This window comes from Schistocerca piceifrons, chromosome 1, assembly GCF_021461385.2.
Source record: "Schistocerca piceifrons isolate TAMUIC-IGC-003096 chromosome 1, iqSchPice1.1, whole genome shotgun sequence".
NCBI lineage: Eukaryota > Metazoa > Arthropoda > Insecta > Orthoptera > Acrididae > Schistocerca > Schistocerca piceifrons.
Genome location: NC_060138.1, coordinates 1,060,108,258 through 1,060,129,081, shown reverse-complemented (window position 1 = coordinate 1,060,129,081; position 20,824 = coordinate 1,060,108,258). Strand labels below are relative to the sequence as shown.

Here is a 20,824-nt window from a genome sequence, read left to right as displayed (position 1 = left end):
TGATGAGCCTTACAGTGCTGATTTCTACACTATTTCGTCAACAGAGCCATTTATTACTGCAGAAGGTTTCATTTCCTTCAACATAATATGGTATACTTCTCAACTGTAAGTGTCTCATGAGGCTTACAGGAAAACCACAGTGTTGTGTTCCAAGAGGGTGTTTTGTGCTTTCCCAGTGATTATACCATAAACTGGAGCATTCCTTTCATTCATGCCTCGGGGTTTCTGTAGCACTGTGTGGATTCACATTTTTGGCCGCACCTGAAATCTTTGCACTTTTGCTGATTAATCACTTGTGGGCAAATTATGCAATCTACTGCTTCACAGATCTCATTGGAAATGTTTACTGGCACCTTCCGATTAATACTCCGTAGTGCTACAGACGAAGAATCAGCCTGAGTGATGGTTGCCAGCATCACTCTGACCCATGAAGCAGGGTTAAACTTCTCATCACTCCAATGTCAATAATTAAAAGCCCTGCGCGATTCAACTACTTACAGAAAAATTTTGAGACCCACCACTCGAATGGAAAATATACACTAGTAACAGTTCACACACTGCCTCCAATTAGCTCCTAACAACTTTCACCAATAAAATATCCTCACACAGAAACAGAAATACCATTCAAAGACAACAGGGTAAAAGTCACACAAAGATACCACACTTAAATTTTCCATCAAAACATATATAATTTATTTGCTTCGAGTAACCCTTGCAAAGTCTCATTGACTGAACACCACCTCTAAGTAGCTAATGGCTTCATGCCATGCTATGAAGCCTCTTCCCAGTGAATAAATCTATGTTCATTAAATCACAGCACTTGTCGGACAAAATAGGAAAGCGCCTAAGCTGAATTTCATTTCCATGTATGGGAAACCAGTTTTGAACACTGTGTAGGCTTTTTTTAAGCTAGAAAAGTAGCCATGCTGATCATAAAAGATCAATTCTGGACTTCCAAAGCAATAACCACTTTAACACACAAACTCTGTGCCAGAGGCCCCACAAGGGCTGCCGGCTGACTGTCCAAACTCCAAACCGCTCCATGAAATTAGCCAACATTTAGGATTTTCAGCCACACAGAATTAGGAGCACAGTGTATGCATTTTCATTGTACATTTCCTACTGCCACTTACAACACTTACACAAGGTGCAACTGCCTTCCAAGACATTCATAAGTTTCTCTGAAATTGGTGTTGAAATATACAGATCATAATTGGGAACTCATTAAACCTCAAACTGGCCTCCTATGCCCAGACCACTACATGTTTTGGATGATTACGGAATGACCAACCTATCAACATGTGGCTAAACAGAAACCCCTTTCTCAAGATATTGTAATATGACCCTGTAGCACATCAATAGCCACAGAACAAGCACACAGGGACGGCTAGGAAATGGTATGCTACAAAGTGTGAAGATTACAGTTTTATTAACATTGAAAACAATCACAATGATGATTATCCGAATTCCACTGCACATGACCTAACTGCTTCAATACTACTTAAGTTTTCATTTCAGTTACAGATTCATATTTCACATTCACAATAATAAATTCATATACAAGACACATTGTTACAACAAAAACTTATTGTCTAATATTTTCTGTCATGCGCTTGGGTATGAAACTATTGCATTATACAGATGACAAAACCAGTAAGCTTTCATTATACATTATTTTTGTTACTGTACAAAGTTAAAAAAGTTATATGGCTTTGTTAAATGTGAGGTCTGGAAGTATAAGTTCAGCCATTAACTGGAAAGTTTTTCGTTCTTGCAGAAGTTCACACATCTTTCCTTCACAAGAAGTGAATTTGCATCTGAAATATAGGTAACAGTTGGGTGAACACAGAGCATAGTATTGTGTTTGTGCTGTTGATGACAATAGAGAGAAATGGGTGATGGAATCGCAGAATTTGTAATCAATCTGTCATTAAAAGAGACGTAATGAGTAAAAAGATAAGAGGGACTCCGATATCGTGCACAATGAAGGAATCTGTTTTTTTGCTATAGAGTACAAAACTATTGAGCATCACCTAAGATAAAAGTGTCAAACTGGACTCTGTAGCTGTATTATGGTGTATTATTAGGTGCGCCTTGTCAAGTATGGCTTTGTAGCATGGCCATGCAAAAGCAAAGATCAGTCAAACACGAATGTCAACTGGGAAACTTCACTGTCCCAAGGGGAAAAGGGGGGGAGGGGGAGGAGAGGGAGAACATTGATATGTACCAAATAATAGTGTCATCAGAGCAGAGTAAGAAACAGTGATAAGTTCTCAGTGCGAGAAATGCACAATGTTATGGCCAATACAGAAAGGTATTTTGTGCTGATGTGCTTTAACAATTAAATGCAGAAAAACACATGAAAATATGTAAATCAGAATATAACAAATTTAAAATCACTGATTATATAAATGACCGACACTTGTAATAAGTTCAAAGATGAATTTGTAGGTTCTGATAATGTAAGTGAGTAAGGGCATCAATGTAGATTACATTTACAGCAAACTTAAGCAAGCGAAGTCAAATGAAGTATGGAACAGTGCTTCGGTTCATTAGTGTATTTTCACTCTCCTCATTGAAGTCTCTTTAAGTTGACCTGTGGCACACTGTGTAATAGTCCAAGCCATTCTCAACTTTATTGCACTTTCAGCTCTAGTAAAATTCACCAAAAGGGGCACCATTATGTGTCTTCCAACAAGGAAATTGTGAATTAGAGCATTAAAATGTTCAGGAAACATTTATTTTCTGTAAAGTAAAGGATAAACATAGAATTTCAGGATTCAAATGCCTTATTCCAAAAAAGCCAGTGCCCTTTGCTCTTCTAAACTCACAAATAGCAAACAGTTTTCTCTTTACTAAAGTCACTTACGTCAATGGATTTCCCTGATCAGTGTACATAAAGAAAACTAAAGTGTTTGTCTACAGTTCCACAATAACGACATAAATTTGTAAGTACAAAGTTGGTCGATATGATCTTTTCAATGCATTATCAATTTTTTGATTTTTTTACTGGTTTCTTTTTTGACATCAACTACCTACAAGAATGTTTTTCATTCACGGTATGGCAACAAACACATATTATTGAAGCCTATGCCTAAAAGTGTATGCCATGTCAATGTTGAAAGTTCTTACATCAACATTAAATGGGATAAAATATTTATTTGTCTGTATAATTGGTCATGTTTGTAGAAAACATAAATCACTTGTCCCAAAAAATATTGATTTTCTGTCAGGATTCAGTCTGTATTATTCTACCAATGTATTTCATCCGTTTCCAATAGTGAAGAAACATTTCATATTTTGAAATTATTTCTGAATAATATGTCTCACCTGAAGCACTCAGCTGAAGACATACAGATCTACTAAATTTGTAGGTACGAGATGTCTGAACAGCCATGAGCGCATGGAAGCTTGATCAAACGATTCCTTACAATGGTAACTGAAACAGGGTGGAATGCTGCTAGAAAATATGAAAAGTATATGGTAATTACGGTCAAAAATGTGTATCTGCGGGAGAAGTGACAGTAAATAACTATACAGATCCCCTTCTCATTTCATTTATTCATCCAAATACAATGCAATACGACCTGGATATAGTCTATAGATCTGAAAATAGGAAAAAGGCCAATAAAACTAGGCCAGCAACATAGCTATACATGGACTGTGGATTAAATGAGCAATATTATTTCTGAGGAAAGTAAGGGAGCAGATGGAACAACAAAGAAGGAAAAATCTGGATTCTGGGTCTAATGAAATTGCACAGCTTCTCTCTGAATATTATTTATTTCTTCCACTCACCCAACTTCACACACAGGCAATTAGTCTTAAGAATCAGTCAATTAGAGTTAAAGTCACTGCTATTTGAATGAATTATATTTCTTTAAGATTCTTCCAAGGAATTATGCCATCCATAAAAGAGTATTCCGCGACCATAAGCACTATCTTACATTGAGATTTATGTGGTTGCTCCATCTTAAAATTATTTTGGGCTTCTATGTTGGACTTTTGACTTTCTTACTGATTCGCGTGATTGATTAGATATGTTGTAGTCAAATGAAATTGCGTGTTTTGACTTATTTACACACAACAGCTATTATCAAGCCGCTACAATCTTTTTAGTATTTGCAACAGAGTAATGATCATCTACAAGACACCCTCCATTTTATTATAATTGCGGAATCTATATTACATATATCATTATCAGTAATAGTACCCAAACAGGGCTGATCGAAGCGTTCCATAAGGCATACGGCTTTGTTAATTCACAGTCAAAGTGTCAACTTTCAACTTTACCTAGACATTGGGTTACACTACAGATCAGTATGTCATCACAACCTACATTCAAAAAAGTAAGAGAAATACAAAACAAGTATTGTCAAAATTCAGTTCTCTTTCTGTTTGCGCACATGTGACATGAATTGGCAAGTTACTAATAGGAAATTTGAGAAAATCTGCCGAAGCCTCCCAAATGCCACATATGTGGACATACCATCTACAGAGAGAAGTCATTTTACCAGAGCATGGGCTTCGCAGAAATAAACTCGGAAAATCATTCATTAGTTGAGAAATCTTTAATGCAGTGAAGGCAGTTAAGGACAAGCATAGCATGACCATACCACTTTCACCACCAAACACAGCAACTGAAAATTTCCAACAAGAAAATGAAACAATCACTGACAACAGGTCCAGCACTAGAATCTCTACTTTCCTCAAAAGCAGCTGAAATAAATGATTCAACTAGGGCAGAACTTTCCAAAGCAGCTTCAGATGAAAGAGCTAGATACTGCGCAACTACGCAGGCCATAGTGAAGCTTATTTCATAAGTGACACCAATCCAAGTTTAAAGCTCTTAAGACTATATGATGCAGACCTACTTGAATGCTGGAATCTCCAACAGGAAGATGCTACAGCAAAGTTTGAGGAGATTTGTTAATATTTCGCAATTTTCTACAAATCTGTGCTACAAATTATATCATAAGTAGAATAAGCACAACACAAACAATGCAGAGAGAGAGAGAGAGAGAGAGAGAGAGAGAGAGAGAGAGAGAGAGAGAGAGAGAGAGAGAGATATGTAGCGCGAAGTTGTATTTACGTATCTGATACATAAAATTTAGTAAAACGTACCTCTTATATCCGAATCTGGACCTTCAGGGTGGCGCCAATTGCAGCCCTTCACGGGGAGCCACCAAGGTGCAGCAGCGACTGCCTGTGTTATTTTTGATTTTGTATCTTCACTCAGTAATGACTCAAATACAAAGGAGTCACCGAAAGATTCCGCTTCTGTCTTGTGCCCTGTGCTATTAACGAACAATTCAAACTCTGCATTACTAACTTCGTGAACATCCATGAAAAAATCATCGATCTTCACTTCCCTAGCTGGGCCTTCTCCGTCGGCTACAAACAGTGGCTTATTAGTACCCATGGTAAAACTTCCACCTTTAATAAATACCATATTATTTGTTCTGGGGTATGGTGACTGCACATTCGACGCTGCAAAATATTTCTCTCTTGCATCCATTTCAGATGCATCCAAGCTATTGTCAGACCTTTCCAAATTCTTAATTGTCTTTCTGTCAGCTGATCCGCAACCGCAACTTCCAGTGTCAGTATCCTTCTGTACATCTATTTCACTTTCACATAACTGGATGAGATGGAAAGACAAAACTAACACGATCATCACCCATTTACAAAACATTACTGCCGTATTAATTAAGAAATATCGACTAACAGACGCTGATAAGTACGAAACACGCAAGGCTCAACCCGAGTAAGTTCAAATTCCCCGGGTTCTTAATTGTAGCAAACTCAATTATTCAGTACTTCACGTCCGTCACTCCCCCAGCCAACCTTGTTTGTGTCTGTGCCAGCAGGGAACTACAGGTAGAAAACAACGTCGGAATCTACGATATCGTAAAATTATCACAACTGATGTATTGATAAGAAAATCTCGTTTTCCCAGAAAGAAAGAAATACGGTTCTTTGCTTCTTCAAATTGAATTTTACATGTGTATAATGATGGTAATATTGTTTCCATTACTTTACAGCTGATTCTGTCAGAAAATCACTACTTGCAGGACATTTAAAATCAGAGATATTTAGTTTCATATATTTTTGGTAGAAATGAATACACAGCACTTATTCATGGAATCTTTGGAACAGCTGCTTATTGTCGTATTCTGCTTTGGTTGTAAAATAAGTGACTGGCACAGGATGTGTATATACAATTCCTGATTAATTTTTTCCTCGGACATGTAGTTTTTTCCAGCTGTGTAACTGCTTCATGTTTCAGCAACGTTTAATTTCAGTGACCAGCTGAAGAATAAGTTCTGAGCGTCGAACGAACAGTTGAAATGTGACAACGTTAAACATTGTCAGCTTTGAGTTTACACTGAACTTTTATTTGGAAAAATATTTATTTAGAAACAGAAATGACAGAAACTGGCGATGGGTCATGGGGACATCTTGAAGATACAGAATATTTCGGAAGGATTTCTAGTACGACGGATTACGCTGTTCTCACTAAGGAGAATCTAAAGGAATCCAAGTATGCTACGTGTACACAGGCTGCTCACTGTATGATATACTGTACACACACGCAGCGGATCTTTGATTTATACAGCGCTAGGGCTGCAGTTTTGGTAAGTACACAGAATAACTCTATAGGGTAGGTTTCTCAGGACAAGGTACCCATTTCACCGTGTGTCTCCGACTGGTAACCAACTTGGGCACGTCACGAAGGTTAAAACAGACAAAAACTTATTTTAGTTGTGTCAACATTCAGGTATCACACACACATACCTGGAAGTAACAAAGTGTAGAACTATAAAGTGAAAGGTCACATGCCCACAGTTGTACATAAAGTTTTAGTCAGGTGCTAGAAAACTAGTTTCACTAAAAAAGAAGGTGGTTACTATATGACCATAGGATTCACACTGTTAAACTGACACCAATGTCATGCACATGTTCTATGGAACAAGTATTAATATGATTTCAAATATCGCACGTTAGTATGTATGATCCATATCATTTCAGAATATCGTAGCACATCATTCTTGCAAAGGGACGCTTGGTATAAATTTTCACTTTTTCGTTTGGCTAGTAGGATGTATATGCTTTAAAAAGATCATAGATTGGATAGAACCTTGTAAAGAAAATAATGTGGGAACTACAGATTTTCTTCATAGAGACTGTGAAGATAAAGCTCACCTAGTGGTCTATGTTGGGATAAAGGACTGCTGTTTTGTTGTGACTGTGTAACGTGGTATTTAATGCTTCAGTTAATACCAGATGCAGGTGTAGAAACTTGGATAATAAATCAAAATATTGTGGCTGACACGCACATTAAGTAAATGCAGTGACCAAGACAATCAAAACTCACATGCTCATAAATATAGGGAAGATGTCAGAAATTATGCAGAGTTGTGAAACATGTAACACATTGATGGTGTTATGCCAGATGTTCAGCTGAGTTGTAGTTTCCATTTTATGCACAGTATTTTGATGACTGACTCTGCTGTTTTTTTCATGTGCTATTACTGGAGTCCAAGGTAGCAAGAATACATAATAGCACAATTCACCACATCGGAAGATAATGGCTGAGTTAGTCGTCATAATATTGTGCAACTCAGCTGAACACCTGAACACCAGCATGGTGTGCTCACACCATTAATCAGTCACAGTATCAGTAAAACCAGAGAGTCCATATGAAACACATTCATTTCATCAGGTGAAATAAACAGCAGGCTTCAAGTAAACTCTGTGGTGGGTCCGTCTTAACATAGGAGAATCACTGGGCAGAACCTCATTCAGTTGTAAGTTAGGAGCACTGTATCTTACCTGAATGGCTAGAATGAGGTCCACTACAATCCAAATGGTTTTCACCGAACACAGCATGCTGTCCACGACTTCAGCTCACTTTTACTATTATCAACACATGCATTAACAGCAAGATTGTTGCAATGTTATCAAAAGAGATGTTGCGTTAGAGTGCATTCAGAGCAAGCATATGTTGCTGCTACATCTCTTTAAAATTGACTTACATACTTGTGTTGCAGTAGATTGGCCATTCATGTAAAGATAAAGAACAGTGTATTGCCTGTTCTAGACCCTTTCTGCACTGTGTGCATGTACTCCATGACTTATGTAGTGGGAATGGCCTGGAAATTTCATGAGACAGTCTTCATGTGCTTCTGCATCCTCAATATTATGTAATGTTCTGTCTTAATCAGTACATTTATTTAATAGTTGCTGATATAGATTAGTCTCTGTATACTGGCAGTTAGTGAAAATGTTATCTCTCTGTCTGTCTGTCTGTCTCTGCTTGTAAATTATCTCCTGTATTCTGATCTTTATGAACAAGTGTAAACTGTATGTTTTTTTTCTGCTACACCTGTTATTGTTTTTACTAAATCTTAGACTCCATAGTAAGTAGAAGATGCACTATATAGTTGTTGTGTGTATCAACTTCTTGTAATACGGGTCCGCAACCTCTGCAAGTTGTTTAAATGATGTCATGTTCACTTTTATCAGTAACTATTTTACTGCACTAAAAGCGAACATCACATCATTTAAATTTTTTTTTTTTTTTAGTTTGTAGACCTGTATGACAACAAGTTTCACAGTAAGACAGTTATGGCTAAAAGTGAACGTGATCTCGTTTTTAAAGAAGAAGAAGAAGAGAGAGAGTTGTATCTCTCATGTAAAAACTGGTTTGATGCAACACTCCACACTAGTCTGTCCTGTGCAAGTCTCTTAATCTCTGCATAAGTACTGCAACCAACTTCCACTTAAATTTGATTACTAGAATCAATCCTTGGCCTTCCTCTGCAACTTTTAATCTCCACATATCTTTTTCCTTTATCGAACTTAATTTTCATTCCGTGATGTTACAAGATGTGTGTGGTCAAGCAATCCCTTCTTTTAGTCAAGGTGTACCATGCACTTCTTTTACCTCTAATTTGATTCAGTACCTCTTAATTTGTAATTTAGTCTACCCATCCAATGTCCAGCAATCTACTGTAACACTATGTTTCAAAAGCTTCTGTTCTTTTTTTGTCTGGGAACTTTTTATACAGTGTTTCAGAAGTAATGGTCAATATTCAGGGATATGACACAAATGATCATTCGAAATAAAAAAGCCAAGTCAGCATGTGCTCTAAAATGCATAACTTAAGAACTATGAGCACTTGTTCATCTCCACTGCTTTGAAGCACAACTATTCTAATGAACAAGTGCTCATAACTTTTGAGGTATGCAGTTTAGAACACATATTTACTGGGCATTTTTTCTTATTATGGTCCATACTACCACTTCCAAAAATATGGAAAGCAAAGAGTGTGCATTCAAAGAGCAGTCAAAGAGATTTGTTTCACAGTATTGAAGATCAAGAGTTGCTCGTAGCTCTTAAGGTATGCAGTTTAGAGCCCATGTTTAGTTAACATTTTTTATTTCGCATGATAATTCCTTTCATATCCCTGAATATTGGCCATCACTTCTGAAACATCCTGTACGTCATAAAGCTACACACCAGAAAATACCTCCTAACATGTAAACTTATAATTAGTGTAAACATATGTTTGTTGTTGTTGTGGTCTTCAGTCCTGAGACTGGTTTGATGCAGCTCTCCATGCTACTCTCTCCTGTGCAAGCTTCATCTCCCAGTACCTACTGCAACTTACATCCTTCTGAATCTGCTTAGTGTATACATCTCTTGGTCTCCCTCTACGATTTTTACCTTCCACACTGCCCTCCAATACTAAATTGGTGATCCCTTGATGCCTGAGAACATGTCCTACCAATCGATCCCGTCTTCTAGTCAAGTTGTGCCACGAACTCCTCTTCTCCCCAATTCTGTTCAATACCTCCTGATTAGTTATGTGATCTATCCATCTAATCTTCAGCATTCTTCTGTAGCACCACATTTCGAAAGCTTCTATTCTCTTCTTGTTCAAACTATTTATCGTCCATGTTTCACTTCCATACATGGCTACACTCCATACAAATACTTTCAGAAACGGCTTTCTGACACTTAAATCTATACTCGATGTTAACAAATTTTTTCTTCACGTTACCAAATTTTTTCTTCTTCAGAAACACTTTCCTTGCCATTGCCAGTCTACATTTTATATCCTCTCTACTTCAACCATCATTAGTTATTTTACTCCCCAAATATCAAAACTCCTTTACTACTTCAAGTGTCTCATTTCCTAATCTAGTTCCCCCAACATCAATCAAATTAATTCGACTATATTCCATTATCCTCGTTTTGCTTTTGTTGATGTTCATCTTATATCCTCCTTTCCATACACTGTCCACTCCGTTCAGCTGCTCTTCTAAGTCCTTTGCTATCTCTGACAGAATTACAATGTCATCGGCAATCCTCAAAGCTTTTATTTCTTCTCCATTCATTTTAATTCCTACTCCGAATTTGTCTTTTGTTTCCTTTTACTGCTTGCTCAATATACTGATTGAATAACATCGGGGAGAGGCTACAATCCTGTCTCACTCCCTTCCCAACCACTGCTTCCCTTTCATGCCCCTCGACTCTTATAACTGCCATCTGGTTTCTGCACAAATTGTAAATAGCCTTTCGCTCCCTGTATTTTACCCCTGCCACCTTTAGAATTTGAAAGAGAGTATTCCAGTCAACATTGTCAAAAGCTTTCTCTCTACAAATGCTAGAAACATAGATTTGCCTTTCCTTAATCTAGCTTCTAAGATAAGTCATACGGTCAGTATTGCCTCACATGTTCCGATATTTCTACGGAATCCAAACTGATCTTCCCCAAGGTCGGCTTCTACCAGTTTTTCCATTCGTCTGCCAAGAAGTCGTGTTAGTATTCTGCAGCCGTGAATTATTAAACTGATAGTTCGGTAATTTTCACATCTGTCAACTTCTGCTTTCTTTGGGATTGGAATTATTATATTCTTTTTGAAGTCTGAGGGTATTTCGCCTGTCTCATACATCTTGCTCACCAGATGGTAGAGTTTTGTTAGGACTGGCTCTCCCAAGGCTATCAGTAGTTCTAATGGAATGTTGTCTACACCCGGGGCCTTGTTTCAACTTAGGTCTCTCAGTGCTTTGTCAAACTCTTCACGCAGTATCATATCTCCCATTTCATCTTCATCTACTTCCTATTCCATTTCCATAATATTGTCCTCAAGTACATTGCCCTTGTACAGACCCTATATATACTCCTTCCATCTTTCTGCTTTCCCTTCTTTGCTTAGAATTGGGTTTCCATCTGAGCCCTTGATATTCATACAAGTGGCTCTTTTTTCTCCAAAGGTCTCTTTAATTTACCTGTAATCAGTATCTATCTTACCCCTAGTGAGATAAGCCTTTACATCCTTACATTAGTCCTCTAGCCATCCCTGCCTAGCAATTTTGCACTTCCTGTCAGTCTCATTTTTCAGACATTTATATTCCTTTTTGCCTGCTTAATTTACTGCATTTTTATATTTTCTCCTTTCATCAATTAAATTCAGTATTTCTTCTGTTACCCAAGGATTTCTACTAGCCCTTGTCTTTTTAGCTACTTGATCCTCTGCTGCCTTCACTACTTCTTCCCTCAAAGCTATCCATTCTTCTTCTACTGTATTTCTTTCCCCCATTCCTGTCAATTGTTCCCTTATGCTCTCCTTGAAATTCTGTACAATGTCTGTTTCTTTCAGTTTATTCCCACCTTTTTGCAGTTTCTTCAGTTTTAATCTGCAGTTTATAACCAATATATTGTGGTTGGAGTCCACATCTGCCCCTGGAAATGTCTTCACTATTTAAAACCTGATTCGTAAATGTTTATTTTTCAAAAATGCATTTTTGCTATTGACCATCTGTATATCCCCCCTAACTCAGTAATTTGCTGCCCAAGTAGCAGAACTGATGCATCACTTTTGGGGGCTTTTCATTTCATTCAGCTGAAATTTCAAGAGCCATTTACCATCTCTGACAGAATTAGAATGTCATCGGCAAGTCTTAAAAGTTTCTATTCTTCCACCATGGATTTTAATTCCCGTTTCAAATTTCTTCTTGGTTTCCTTATTGCTGTCTCAGGGTACATATTGAATAACATGGGGGATAGACTGCAGCCTGCTTCCTTCTCGTCTCACCCACTGCCTTCCTTTCATGGCTTTTGGCTACTAACCAATGTCTGGTTTTTGCTCAAGTTGTAGATAACCTTTTGTCCCTTATAATTTTATCCCTGCAACCTCGAGAATTTCAAAGAGCGTATTCCAGTCAACATTTCAAAAGCTTTCTCTAAATCCAAGTGTGCCTTTATTCAGTTGATCGGGTAAGATCAGTCAAATTGTCAGTGTTGCCTTGCATGTTCCAACATTTCTCCAGAATCCAAACTGATCTTTCCTTAGACCAGCTTCTCTCATTTTCCATTCTACTGTGAACAATTTGTGTTAGTATTTTGCAGCTGTGACTTATTTAAACTGTTGGTTTGGTGATATTCACACCTGCCAACACCCGCCCCTTGGGCACTTTTTTTTTTTTTAAGTCTGAGGGTATTTTAGTTGTCTCGTATATCTTGCACACCATGTGGAATAGTTTTGTGACACTGAAGATAGTTGATTGGGCACAGCTGAGTAAAATTAAGGCACTTTCCACAGCTAATGCAAGAGGCCACATAAGCAAGTCATACCACAGCTGAACAAACATTATTACATCAGGGGCTGCTTGCTGATTCAACAGGAACTGTTGTTTTGATGCCGGGCAATTACACAACACCATATTCAGTTGAGGCACCAGAGTTGAAATATTACCAACTCAGCAAGAAGGCAGAGGCATTGCAGTGTTGGTAGCTCAATTACATCACATCCTTGTGACAGACTTGTTATGGCTTAAGTGACTGAAACTGGTGCTATAGCAAAATGTGGAGGAGAATGTTAGTATTGTACCGAGATTTACTTTCCATCAATCTTAACTGAATTTGTCAGTACTGGTAAATTCATTTCTCAATTATTTGTTTTTTGTTATCTGTTTTGGACTACCTCCTATTCCTGTGATGATTAAATTGTAACCATGTGTAGATATTCTTTAGAAGGTATAAAATTGTTGTCTTATTTGAAGTCTTGAATCTGTGATCTCCATATCTAATTCCCTGAGCCATTCAGTTGCATCATCCAGTGCATGGTGAATGTCCATTATTTTTCCTTTGTTCGCTCAAAGAGAAGAGTTGGCTACAATACCGAGGATTGGCTGTAAAGTGGCACCACAGTCATGGTTTACAGAACTAGTCCATCCTCACATGAGCAGTAGATAATCACATCTGCCTTGATTGGTTTGAATCCAATTCACAATCCTCCATTGACATGGTGGGAGATAAAGTCCTTGTATACCCACATTGAAGGGTTCTCAACTAGAAGTTTGTTGTGTGCTGATGACTCCTGCCACTGGATTTCCCATGAAATGTTGACATTGAAAGAGGATTCAGTGGATGAAAATACCTTCATACGTTGTTGAAGTAATGCCTTCATGAATCTTGTACCGAAACGTAAATGTGAATTTTTTTCATTACACAAATTCTATTGAAGCATACCTTCTTGCATAAGATATAGTTTAAGACACATGTGACTCAATTTTGAATTTTATTTGTTTGTCCATTATCCTTTTTCAAATTAGTAAGACTTAGAAATTTGAAAGGAAGAAAAAGGTTGAAGAAATACTGTCCTGTTTGTGACTGGTTTGTATGATTTGTCGTGTTACATTACAGAGATGCTCCAGTATGGAAAACATTGCAAAGATGATGTCCACCATGTTGACAAGTACTTGTAAAGTTCCACAACCATGTCTCCAAAGGGGATTTAACAACATATTACTCTCTCTATATGCATACAGTGTGATAGCTACAATGTTAAAGTTGTAGAGATTAAAGCCGATGCAGTAGCACCTGGCACCTGTGAATGGTGTGGCAAAGGAGGAAGATAGTGTATTTATATGCTGTATAGTAACTTGTGTAGTGTGAAAGTAGGTTTATTTATGATTTATTGAACTTTCAAAGAAATACAGAAAAATATGAAGTTATCTCGGATGTTTTTGCTTATCTGGTCACAGCTCATAAATTTCATGTGATAATATAATTGTTCTGAACATTCTACGCACATTATACTCTGCCCTTAAAATTCTTTTGCTTTAGTATTTTCACTTCTTCTGCAGATGCAGATGCGATTCGATGGATATATTGGCTTTCCTGGAGGACTCATAGATGAAGGAGAAGATGTTATTACAGGACTGAATAGAGAATTAGTTGAAGAAATGAATATCTCTCCTACAAGAAATTTAATAAAAGATGAAAACCACATAGTTTCTCATTGGAATAAAAGTACAAAATTGGTATTAAACTTCTATGCTGTGGAGGTTACAATGGATGAACTTTTTCATATTGAAAAAAATTCTGTATTTGCACATGATTATGGCACAGAGGTAAGACTATTTTTTACTTGGCATTCTTAAAGCTACAGTGCTTAATAAATCCGCTTGACACACTGCTGGGGAAATAGGGTGCACATTGTCGCAATCCGTGTTGACATATGATTAACATGTGTGTGTAATATCGTGAAAAGTTAGGGTATATGTCACCAGAGGCTTAAACAGCAGCATAACTGGATAAAATTTTCTCAGGGACATTTTATCCAAATTACATTACGTAACTATGCTGCTGGAAAGTCCTGGAGAAAATACAAATAATGGAAGGAGTAAAGGTAACATCTCAATATACATTAGAGTGTTTAGCAGTCGATAGTCGTAAACAGGATTGAAATTGTCATTACACGCAAATCACAGGTAAATGATTATAGAGAGCATAAAAGAATTTAGCTATTTTTGACCCTGAAGAACTGAAGACAAAGTCGTAAGACACATGCTTTGGCAAATATACAATTATCAATTTCTAAATGATTTAGTCAGTGCAATAAAAAGTTTATTCCAATCGAAACTCATCAAAATTAAGTTACACTTGTGCAAAATATATAGAAACAATAGAAATTTATCAGGGATTTAGGCAGCTGAAAAGAGTCTTTCAAGAGCAAAAATTTTAAGCAGTAATAAAGCATTAGGACAGGAAACAGGCCTCATATATATTGGTATTTGGACAACCGTATTTGCAATTTAAGTATAAAAGTATGAGTAGAGCACAGATCAGATTATTGCATTCCAGAACAGAATAAACTTAAAAGACAGAGTGAGAAGTGAAAAATGTGGGAAAACTGGGTTCCAAGCATACCAGATTAAATGGCTCGACCATGTTGTCAGTATGATACAGACTAGGTTGTAACATAAATTGCTGCAATCCCAGTCCCAAGCAAAGAGAGATTTACATAGAGCATATTTTCAATGGCTTAAATAGTGTGTGTAATCACAGATGGGAACCTACCCAACACTGCTAATGTATAGTGGTGGTGGGTGGTGGTGGTGGTGGTGGTGGTGGTGGTGGTACAAGGGCATGCTGAAAAGTAATGCCTCCCAATTTTGTGTATGAAAAACTCTTAAAACTTTTTAAATAAAACAATTATTAACATTGTACATGTTTATTCTTCATGTCTACATATTTGCAGCCCTCTGTCATTAGAGGGTAACAAAGCGATGTGTAACATAATTATGTTGGTGCATGTGAAACAGAGTGCTGTGATCAGGTTTCGAATCGAAGAGTTCGTCCGTACATGGCGCACCCTCCTTTCAGCATAATAATGCTGCATCACATATGAGCACTGCAACAATCCAACATCTTGGGTTCACTGTCAACAACCATTCTCCTTACAGTCCTGAATTGGCCCAGTTTGATTTTCATCTGTTTCCAAAACTTAAATAACACCTTTGAGCACTTCACTTTGATAATGATGAAGTGGTGCAAGCAGCGGTGAGGTTGTGGCTCTGTCAGCAAAGTCCAACATCCTACATTGATGGCATCAACAGACTGGTCTCTCATTGGGAGAAGTGTTTTTACTGCCAGAGTAACTACATCGAGAAATAAAGATGTAGACATGAAAAAAAAGATAGCATGCTCATGTATAAACATACATTGTTGGTCAAGTCATCTTGGCATTCATATATTTATATAATAGAGGGAAAATGTCTGCTTGTGTCTGTGTATGTGCGGATGGATATGTGCATGTGTGCGAGTGTATACCTGTCCTTTTTGCCCCCTAAGGTAAGTCTTTCCGCTCCCGGGATTGGAATGACTCCTTACCCTCTCCCTTAAAACCCACATCCTTTCGTCTTTCCCTCTCCTTCCCTCTTTCCTGATGAAGCAACTGTTTGTTGCAAAAGCTTGAATTTTGTGTGTATGATTGTGTTTGTTTGTGTGTCTATTGACCTGCCAGCACTTTTGTTTGGTAAGTCTCATCATCTTTGTTTTCAGATACATTCATATATTTAAGCGTATTGCACAATAGCTACAAACATTTGGTCTGTAAAATACAAATCATCTTGTGTCTGGTTTCATACTTGTATGCAGGAATAGTGTTACCCTCACACAGCAATATAGGATTAGTTTCATTGTTTTGTTTCTTTCATATTAAAAAAATGTGTGATTATTATTCTTAAAGATTTGAAATGCATACTGTATGTAGAAATAGCTAGTAATGTTATTTGCAGCAGTATTTTGTGTGATACAATAATTTGCCACTCAAGGTTTACTGTTAGATTCTAACAAGACCTACCCCCCCCCCCCCCCTTTTTCATAGAATGAACATCATATTTTCAATCTGATAAACCTGAATTTAGTTCTACTGTAATTGTTGTTGGTTTAGTTACACATTGAAACCTGTGTAGAGCACATGTAATACAACTCATTCATGCTTCTTAGAACATTTCACTCTCAAGTGTGCAATTCTGTGTACTTTAGTAATCTTGTTTCTGTTGCATTAGGTGCTTGGAACTCTGCGAGTACCATTATACACAATGGGTGATGGTTATAGGGGATTTCCAAATTTTCTTAATAATAAATTTTGTGGCAACTCTAAACAGCAGTTGCTATACTCTCTGCATCATCTGGGCTTGATGACAGAGGAGGAGATACAGAATGCAGTTAATGCTAAACCTGTTTCTGCATGATTTATCATTCCATGTGATATTTATTTAGATCCCATTCTACAGTGAAATATTGTGTGATTTAATTATACATTCCGTGAACTGTGACATGAGAAGTTATTGTTCATATATTGTTATGTATTTATAAAGATTAATAAATATATTTATTTGACTGTTATATCATGCTAAACTAATAAACGTTGTCTCCTGTAGATGTGAACCCAGTAATGTACAGATTATTTTAAGCCTTTGACTGCCATTTCAGTCATATGTCGGTGACATTAGAATTTTTCTGCTATACACATGTGGGTGACAAACCTTCCTGCTCTGGTGGCCAGAGTAGGTCTTCCTGGGACCATAGTGTTTTAGTTTGAAACTTATTGTTAGTGTTGAAAGAAGCCTGTAAGTGTGTACTTCAAACTTCCTTCAACCATAGAACAATAACACTAGTTAACAAATTTAAACTACTTTTCTGCATCTGGTTTGTAAATGGATGGATTTACCTAATTTTGGGGTGCGAAATACACTGGTAAAATCAGGTTCTCTATGACATCACATTTCCTAGATACACAGCAGAATAAAAAATGGTAATAGTGAAAATTGACACATTTAAATAAAAAAAATACACATTTAGAACGTTTGAAATCAATACTGCTTTGTATGTATACATGGGCATGATGCCAATAAAATGTCCAAATTAGTTCAGAAGATATTTTCACCTTTAATTGTCTTTGGTTTTTTAAAAATACGACGACAGAGCTCTTCTTTTGTTTGTCGTTTCATCACTCTCCCTAACAAGATCTCAGCAGTAGTCACCCATCATCGAAGGGTTCTAATGGCCTTGGTAACGGTGTTCCATGGTAAGAATGTCTCGGTGAAAGTGTTCTCCATGCTCATTGCTTACGGCTCCCAAATTTTCTGGGGAGAAATCAAGATGAGAATGTAAAAAGTGAATTTTAAGCGACATTCTACACCCCGTGTTCTTATAGTTGTTCAACGGTTCATTCACAATGGTAACATAGTTTTTGTCTGTTACCCAAAAAGCCCTTCACAGCTGCTTTAAAAGAAGACCAAGCACCTAATTGGATATCTGTGAGTTTGGTATCAAAGGCTGGATCTTTCAAAAATTTTCTTATTTGTGGTCCAACAAATACACCCTGTTTCAGCTTTGCCTCACTTAATTTGGGAAACATTTCTTTTAAGCAATTGAAAGCCTCACCTTCATTACCCAGGGCTTTTACAGAGTTCTTGATAAGGCCAAACCTGATATGAAGGGGAGGCAAAGTGATTTTATCGGCCTCAACCAATGGAGTATTGTTCACATTTACGTTTTCCAGGAACATATGACTTCCTTATAGGCCATTCCTGGACTGCATAGTGATTCTTGGTGTCACAGCTGTTCCAAAGGCACAAAATGCAGCAGTATTTCATGAATCCAGCCTATCCTATAAGGAGTGAAACAACTTTTAAATCTCAGCAAAGCTGCCATTCATGATCCTTATATTTGATTGCCTCTAGCAGCAAAGACATGGTTTCGTAAGTTTTTTTCATGTCTGCTGCGTAAGCCAAAGGTACTGTCGGGTTCAGCTAAACTGGTGGCTGTCCGACCTTTGCTTAACGTGATTCAGAAGAATGAAGACCTTCAGTTGAGCAACAATATCTTTATTGCGGGCGCGTACCTGACGACGCCCGGCATGCCTGGACAGATCGGAGCTATAAAATTTGCTTCCGGCCTATACAGAGGATCCTTAATCCTCGGAAACTTCCGTAGTTAGGAGAGGAAACAGTACTCGTCCACGTAAGTCAGGAGGCACGGAACTACTCACTAACTCAAAAAACAAGGAATAATAATAATAATAACAGAACGTATATAAAAGCTAGAAAACACAGCACCTCTAGAGGCCGGGCGCGGAACTACACAAACGTCGCGTAAAGTAATTACAACCGCACAGCACTGCACTGACACACACGCACAGCACACAAACACACACACACCGGCGAGCTTGAATTAGCGCGTGGGAGCGTCGCTACATCAGCCCCCCGGGCGGAAGCGGAGCGTCGGCGTCGAGATACCGCGCCGGAAAGTGCATCCGACGTCCAGAACGGGTCGTCCTCGTCGGAGGAGGAGAAACTATGTCAGGAGGCGGATGTTGTGCTGCGTTGGGCGGCAGATGTTGAAGAGCCGGCGCCAGAGATGTGGCGTCAGTGTCCGGAACAGCGGTAGATGGATGCCTACGACGAGGTGCCGCTAGTGGGGTGTCAGGAAAAACATACGCAGGTTTAACCCGATTCAACGCAACAGTCGTGGTTTTGCCATTCACTAGGATATCCATGGTGTGGGCACTGCGCCGTAGCACTTCATATGGACCAGAATAAGGAGCTTGTAGAGGCGGTTTAACGCCCTCAGTGCGGAGCATGACGTGACGACATTGTTCCAGGTCCTGGTGCACGAAAGTGGGCGGCTTGCCATGACGTGTGGCTTTCGGAGGGCGAATCTTTGATACATGGTCCCTCAATCATCGCAAGAAATCCGGCTGGCCAGTAGCAACTGTCTCTGTGGCATCAGCGTCTACAAAGTCACCAGGAAGGCGCAATGTTTCTCCATAAACCAGTTCTGCCGCTGTCGACCCCAGGTCTGGTTTGAAAGTCGTCCGTAAGCCTAACAAGACCACTGGTAGTGCGGCTGTCCAAGTTTCTTTGTGGCACATCAGCGCGGCCTTCAATCAACGGTGCCAGCGTTCAATCATTCCGTTGCTTGCTGGGTGATAACTTGTGGTCTTATGGTGGGTGTAACCACAAAACTTGGCCAGCTGTGAGAACAGGTCTGATTCAAATTGCCGTCCGCGGTCAGTGGTAATATGTAGTAGGCATCCAAATCTTGCCAATCAAATCACTGCAAAAGCGGAAGCTAATGTGTCTGCTGTGATATTATCCACCGGCACTGCCTCCGGCCAACGTGTAAAACGGTCGATCATTGTAAACAGATATCTTTGCCCGTTCGAAGGTGGAAGTGGTCCGACTACATCTAAATGAACGTGGGCAAAGCGGGCGGTGGTATCCGGAAAATTGCCGATCGGTGCGTGTACATGGCGGTTAATCTTGCAGCGTTGGCACTGAAGACAAGATTGGACCCACTCGCGGCAGTCTTTTTGCATGCCTGGCCACACGAAACGTTGCGATACTAGGCGGAATGTCGGGCGTACCCCGGGATGGCACAATCCATGTACTATATCAAAGGCTTGTCTTCTAAAAGCCGGCGTCAGAAAGGGACGAGGTCGGCCGCGAGAAACTCGCAGTATAGCTGTGTATCTTCCCCCGGAACATCAACGAGTTTCAGTTGCAATGAGGAAGCCGTGTCTTTAACATAGGCAAGGAGTTCTTCGTCGTCTCTCTGTGCCTGTGCCAGTGCAGGAAAGTCTATGATACTGGAAACACTGCTGATCCGTGAAAGGCAATCCGCAACAATGTTGTCGATCCCAGAAATATGTCTAATGTCGGTAGTAAACTGGACCACGAACTCAAGGTGATGAAATTGACGGGGAGAGCAGTTGACACTATTCCGACGGAAGGCGAACGTGAGTGGCTTGTGGTCTGTATATATCGTGAAAGTTCGCGCTTCCACTTGGGGGCGAAAATATTTCACTGCCTGGTATACTGCCAGGAGCTCACGGTCATATGTGCTCCATTTTCTCTGTGCAGGCGAAAGCTTGTGGGAATAATACACCAGTGGCTGCCATGCGTTGTCGGACCGTTGTTGTAACGCGGCACCGATCGCCGTCTGGCTCGCATCTA

General features: G+C 38.8%; 2 protein-coding genes across 2 annotated transcripts in view; one reads left to right on the top strand and one right to left on the bottom strand.

Moving 5' to 3' along the window:
• The window catches only part of LOC124748064 (formylglycine-generating enzyme), a 113,397-nt gene extending 107,145 nt beyond the window's left edge, over positions 1-6,252 (bottom strand). Inside the window, exon 1 of the mRNA XM_047248955.1 lies at positions 5,125-6,252. Coding sequence (XP_047104911.1) covers positions 5,125-5,695 — 571 coding nt within the window. The 5' untranslated portion in view covers positions 5,696-6,252. The remainder of the gene's footprint in view (positions 1-5,124) is intronic.
• On the top strand, positions 6,141-17,210 carry LOC124748229 (U8 snoRNA-decapping enzyme-like). Its single transcript, XM_047248958.1, has 3 exons — positions 6,141-6,638; positions 14,162-14,428; positions 16,871-17,210. The coding sequence occupies exons 1-3, from the start codon at positions 6,429-6,431 to the stop codon at positions 17,054-17,056; spliced, it is 663 nt and encodes a 220-aa protein (XP_047104914.1). The 5' UTR covers positions 6,141-6,428; the 3' UTR covers positions 17,057-17,210.
• Positions 17,211-20,824: the final 3,614 nt, after the last annotated feature.

Bases quoted from the DNA above. Each gene is read 5' to 3' on its own strand.
- LOC124748229 (XM_047248958.1), top strand. From the start codon at position 6,429: ATGACAGAAACTGGCGATGGGTCATGGGGACATCTTGAAGATACAGAA. The intron at 6,639-14,161 runs GTAAGTACACAG...CTTCTTCTGCAG, and splicing joins GCGCTAGGGCTGCAGTTTTG to ATGCAGATGCGATTCGATGG. The intron at 14,429-16,870 runs GTAAGACTATTT...CTGTTGCATTAG, and splicing joins CACATGATTATGGCACAGAG to GTGCTTGGAACTCTGCGAGT.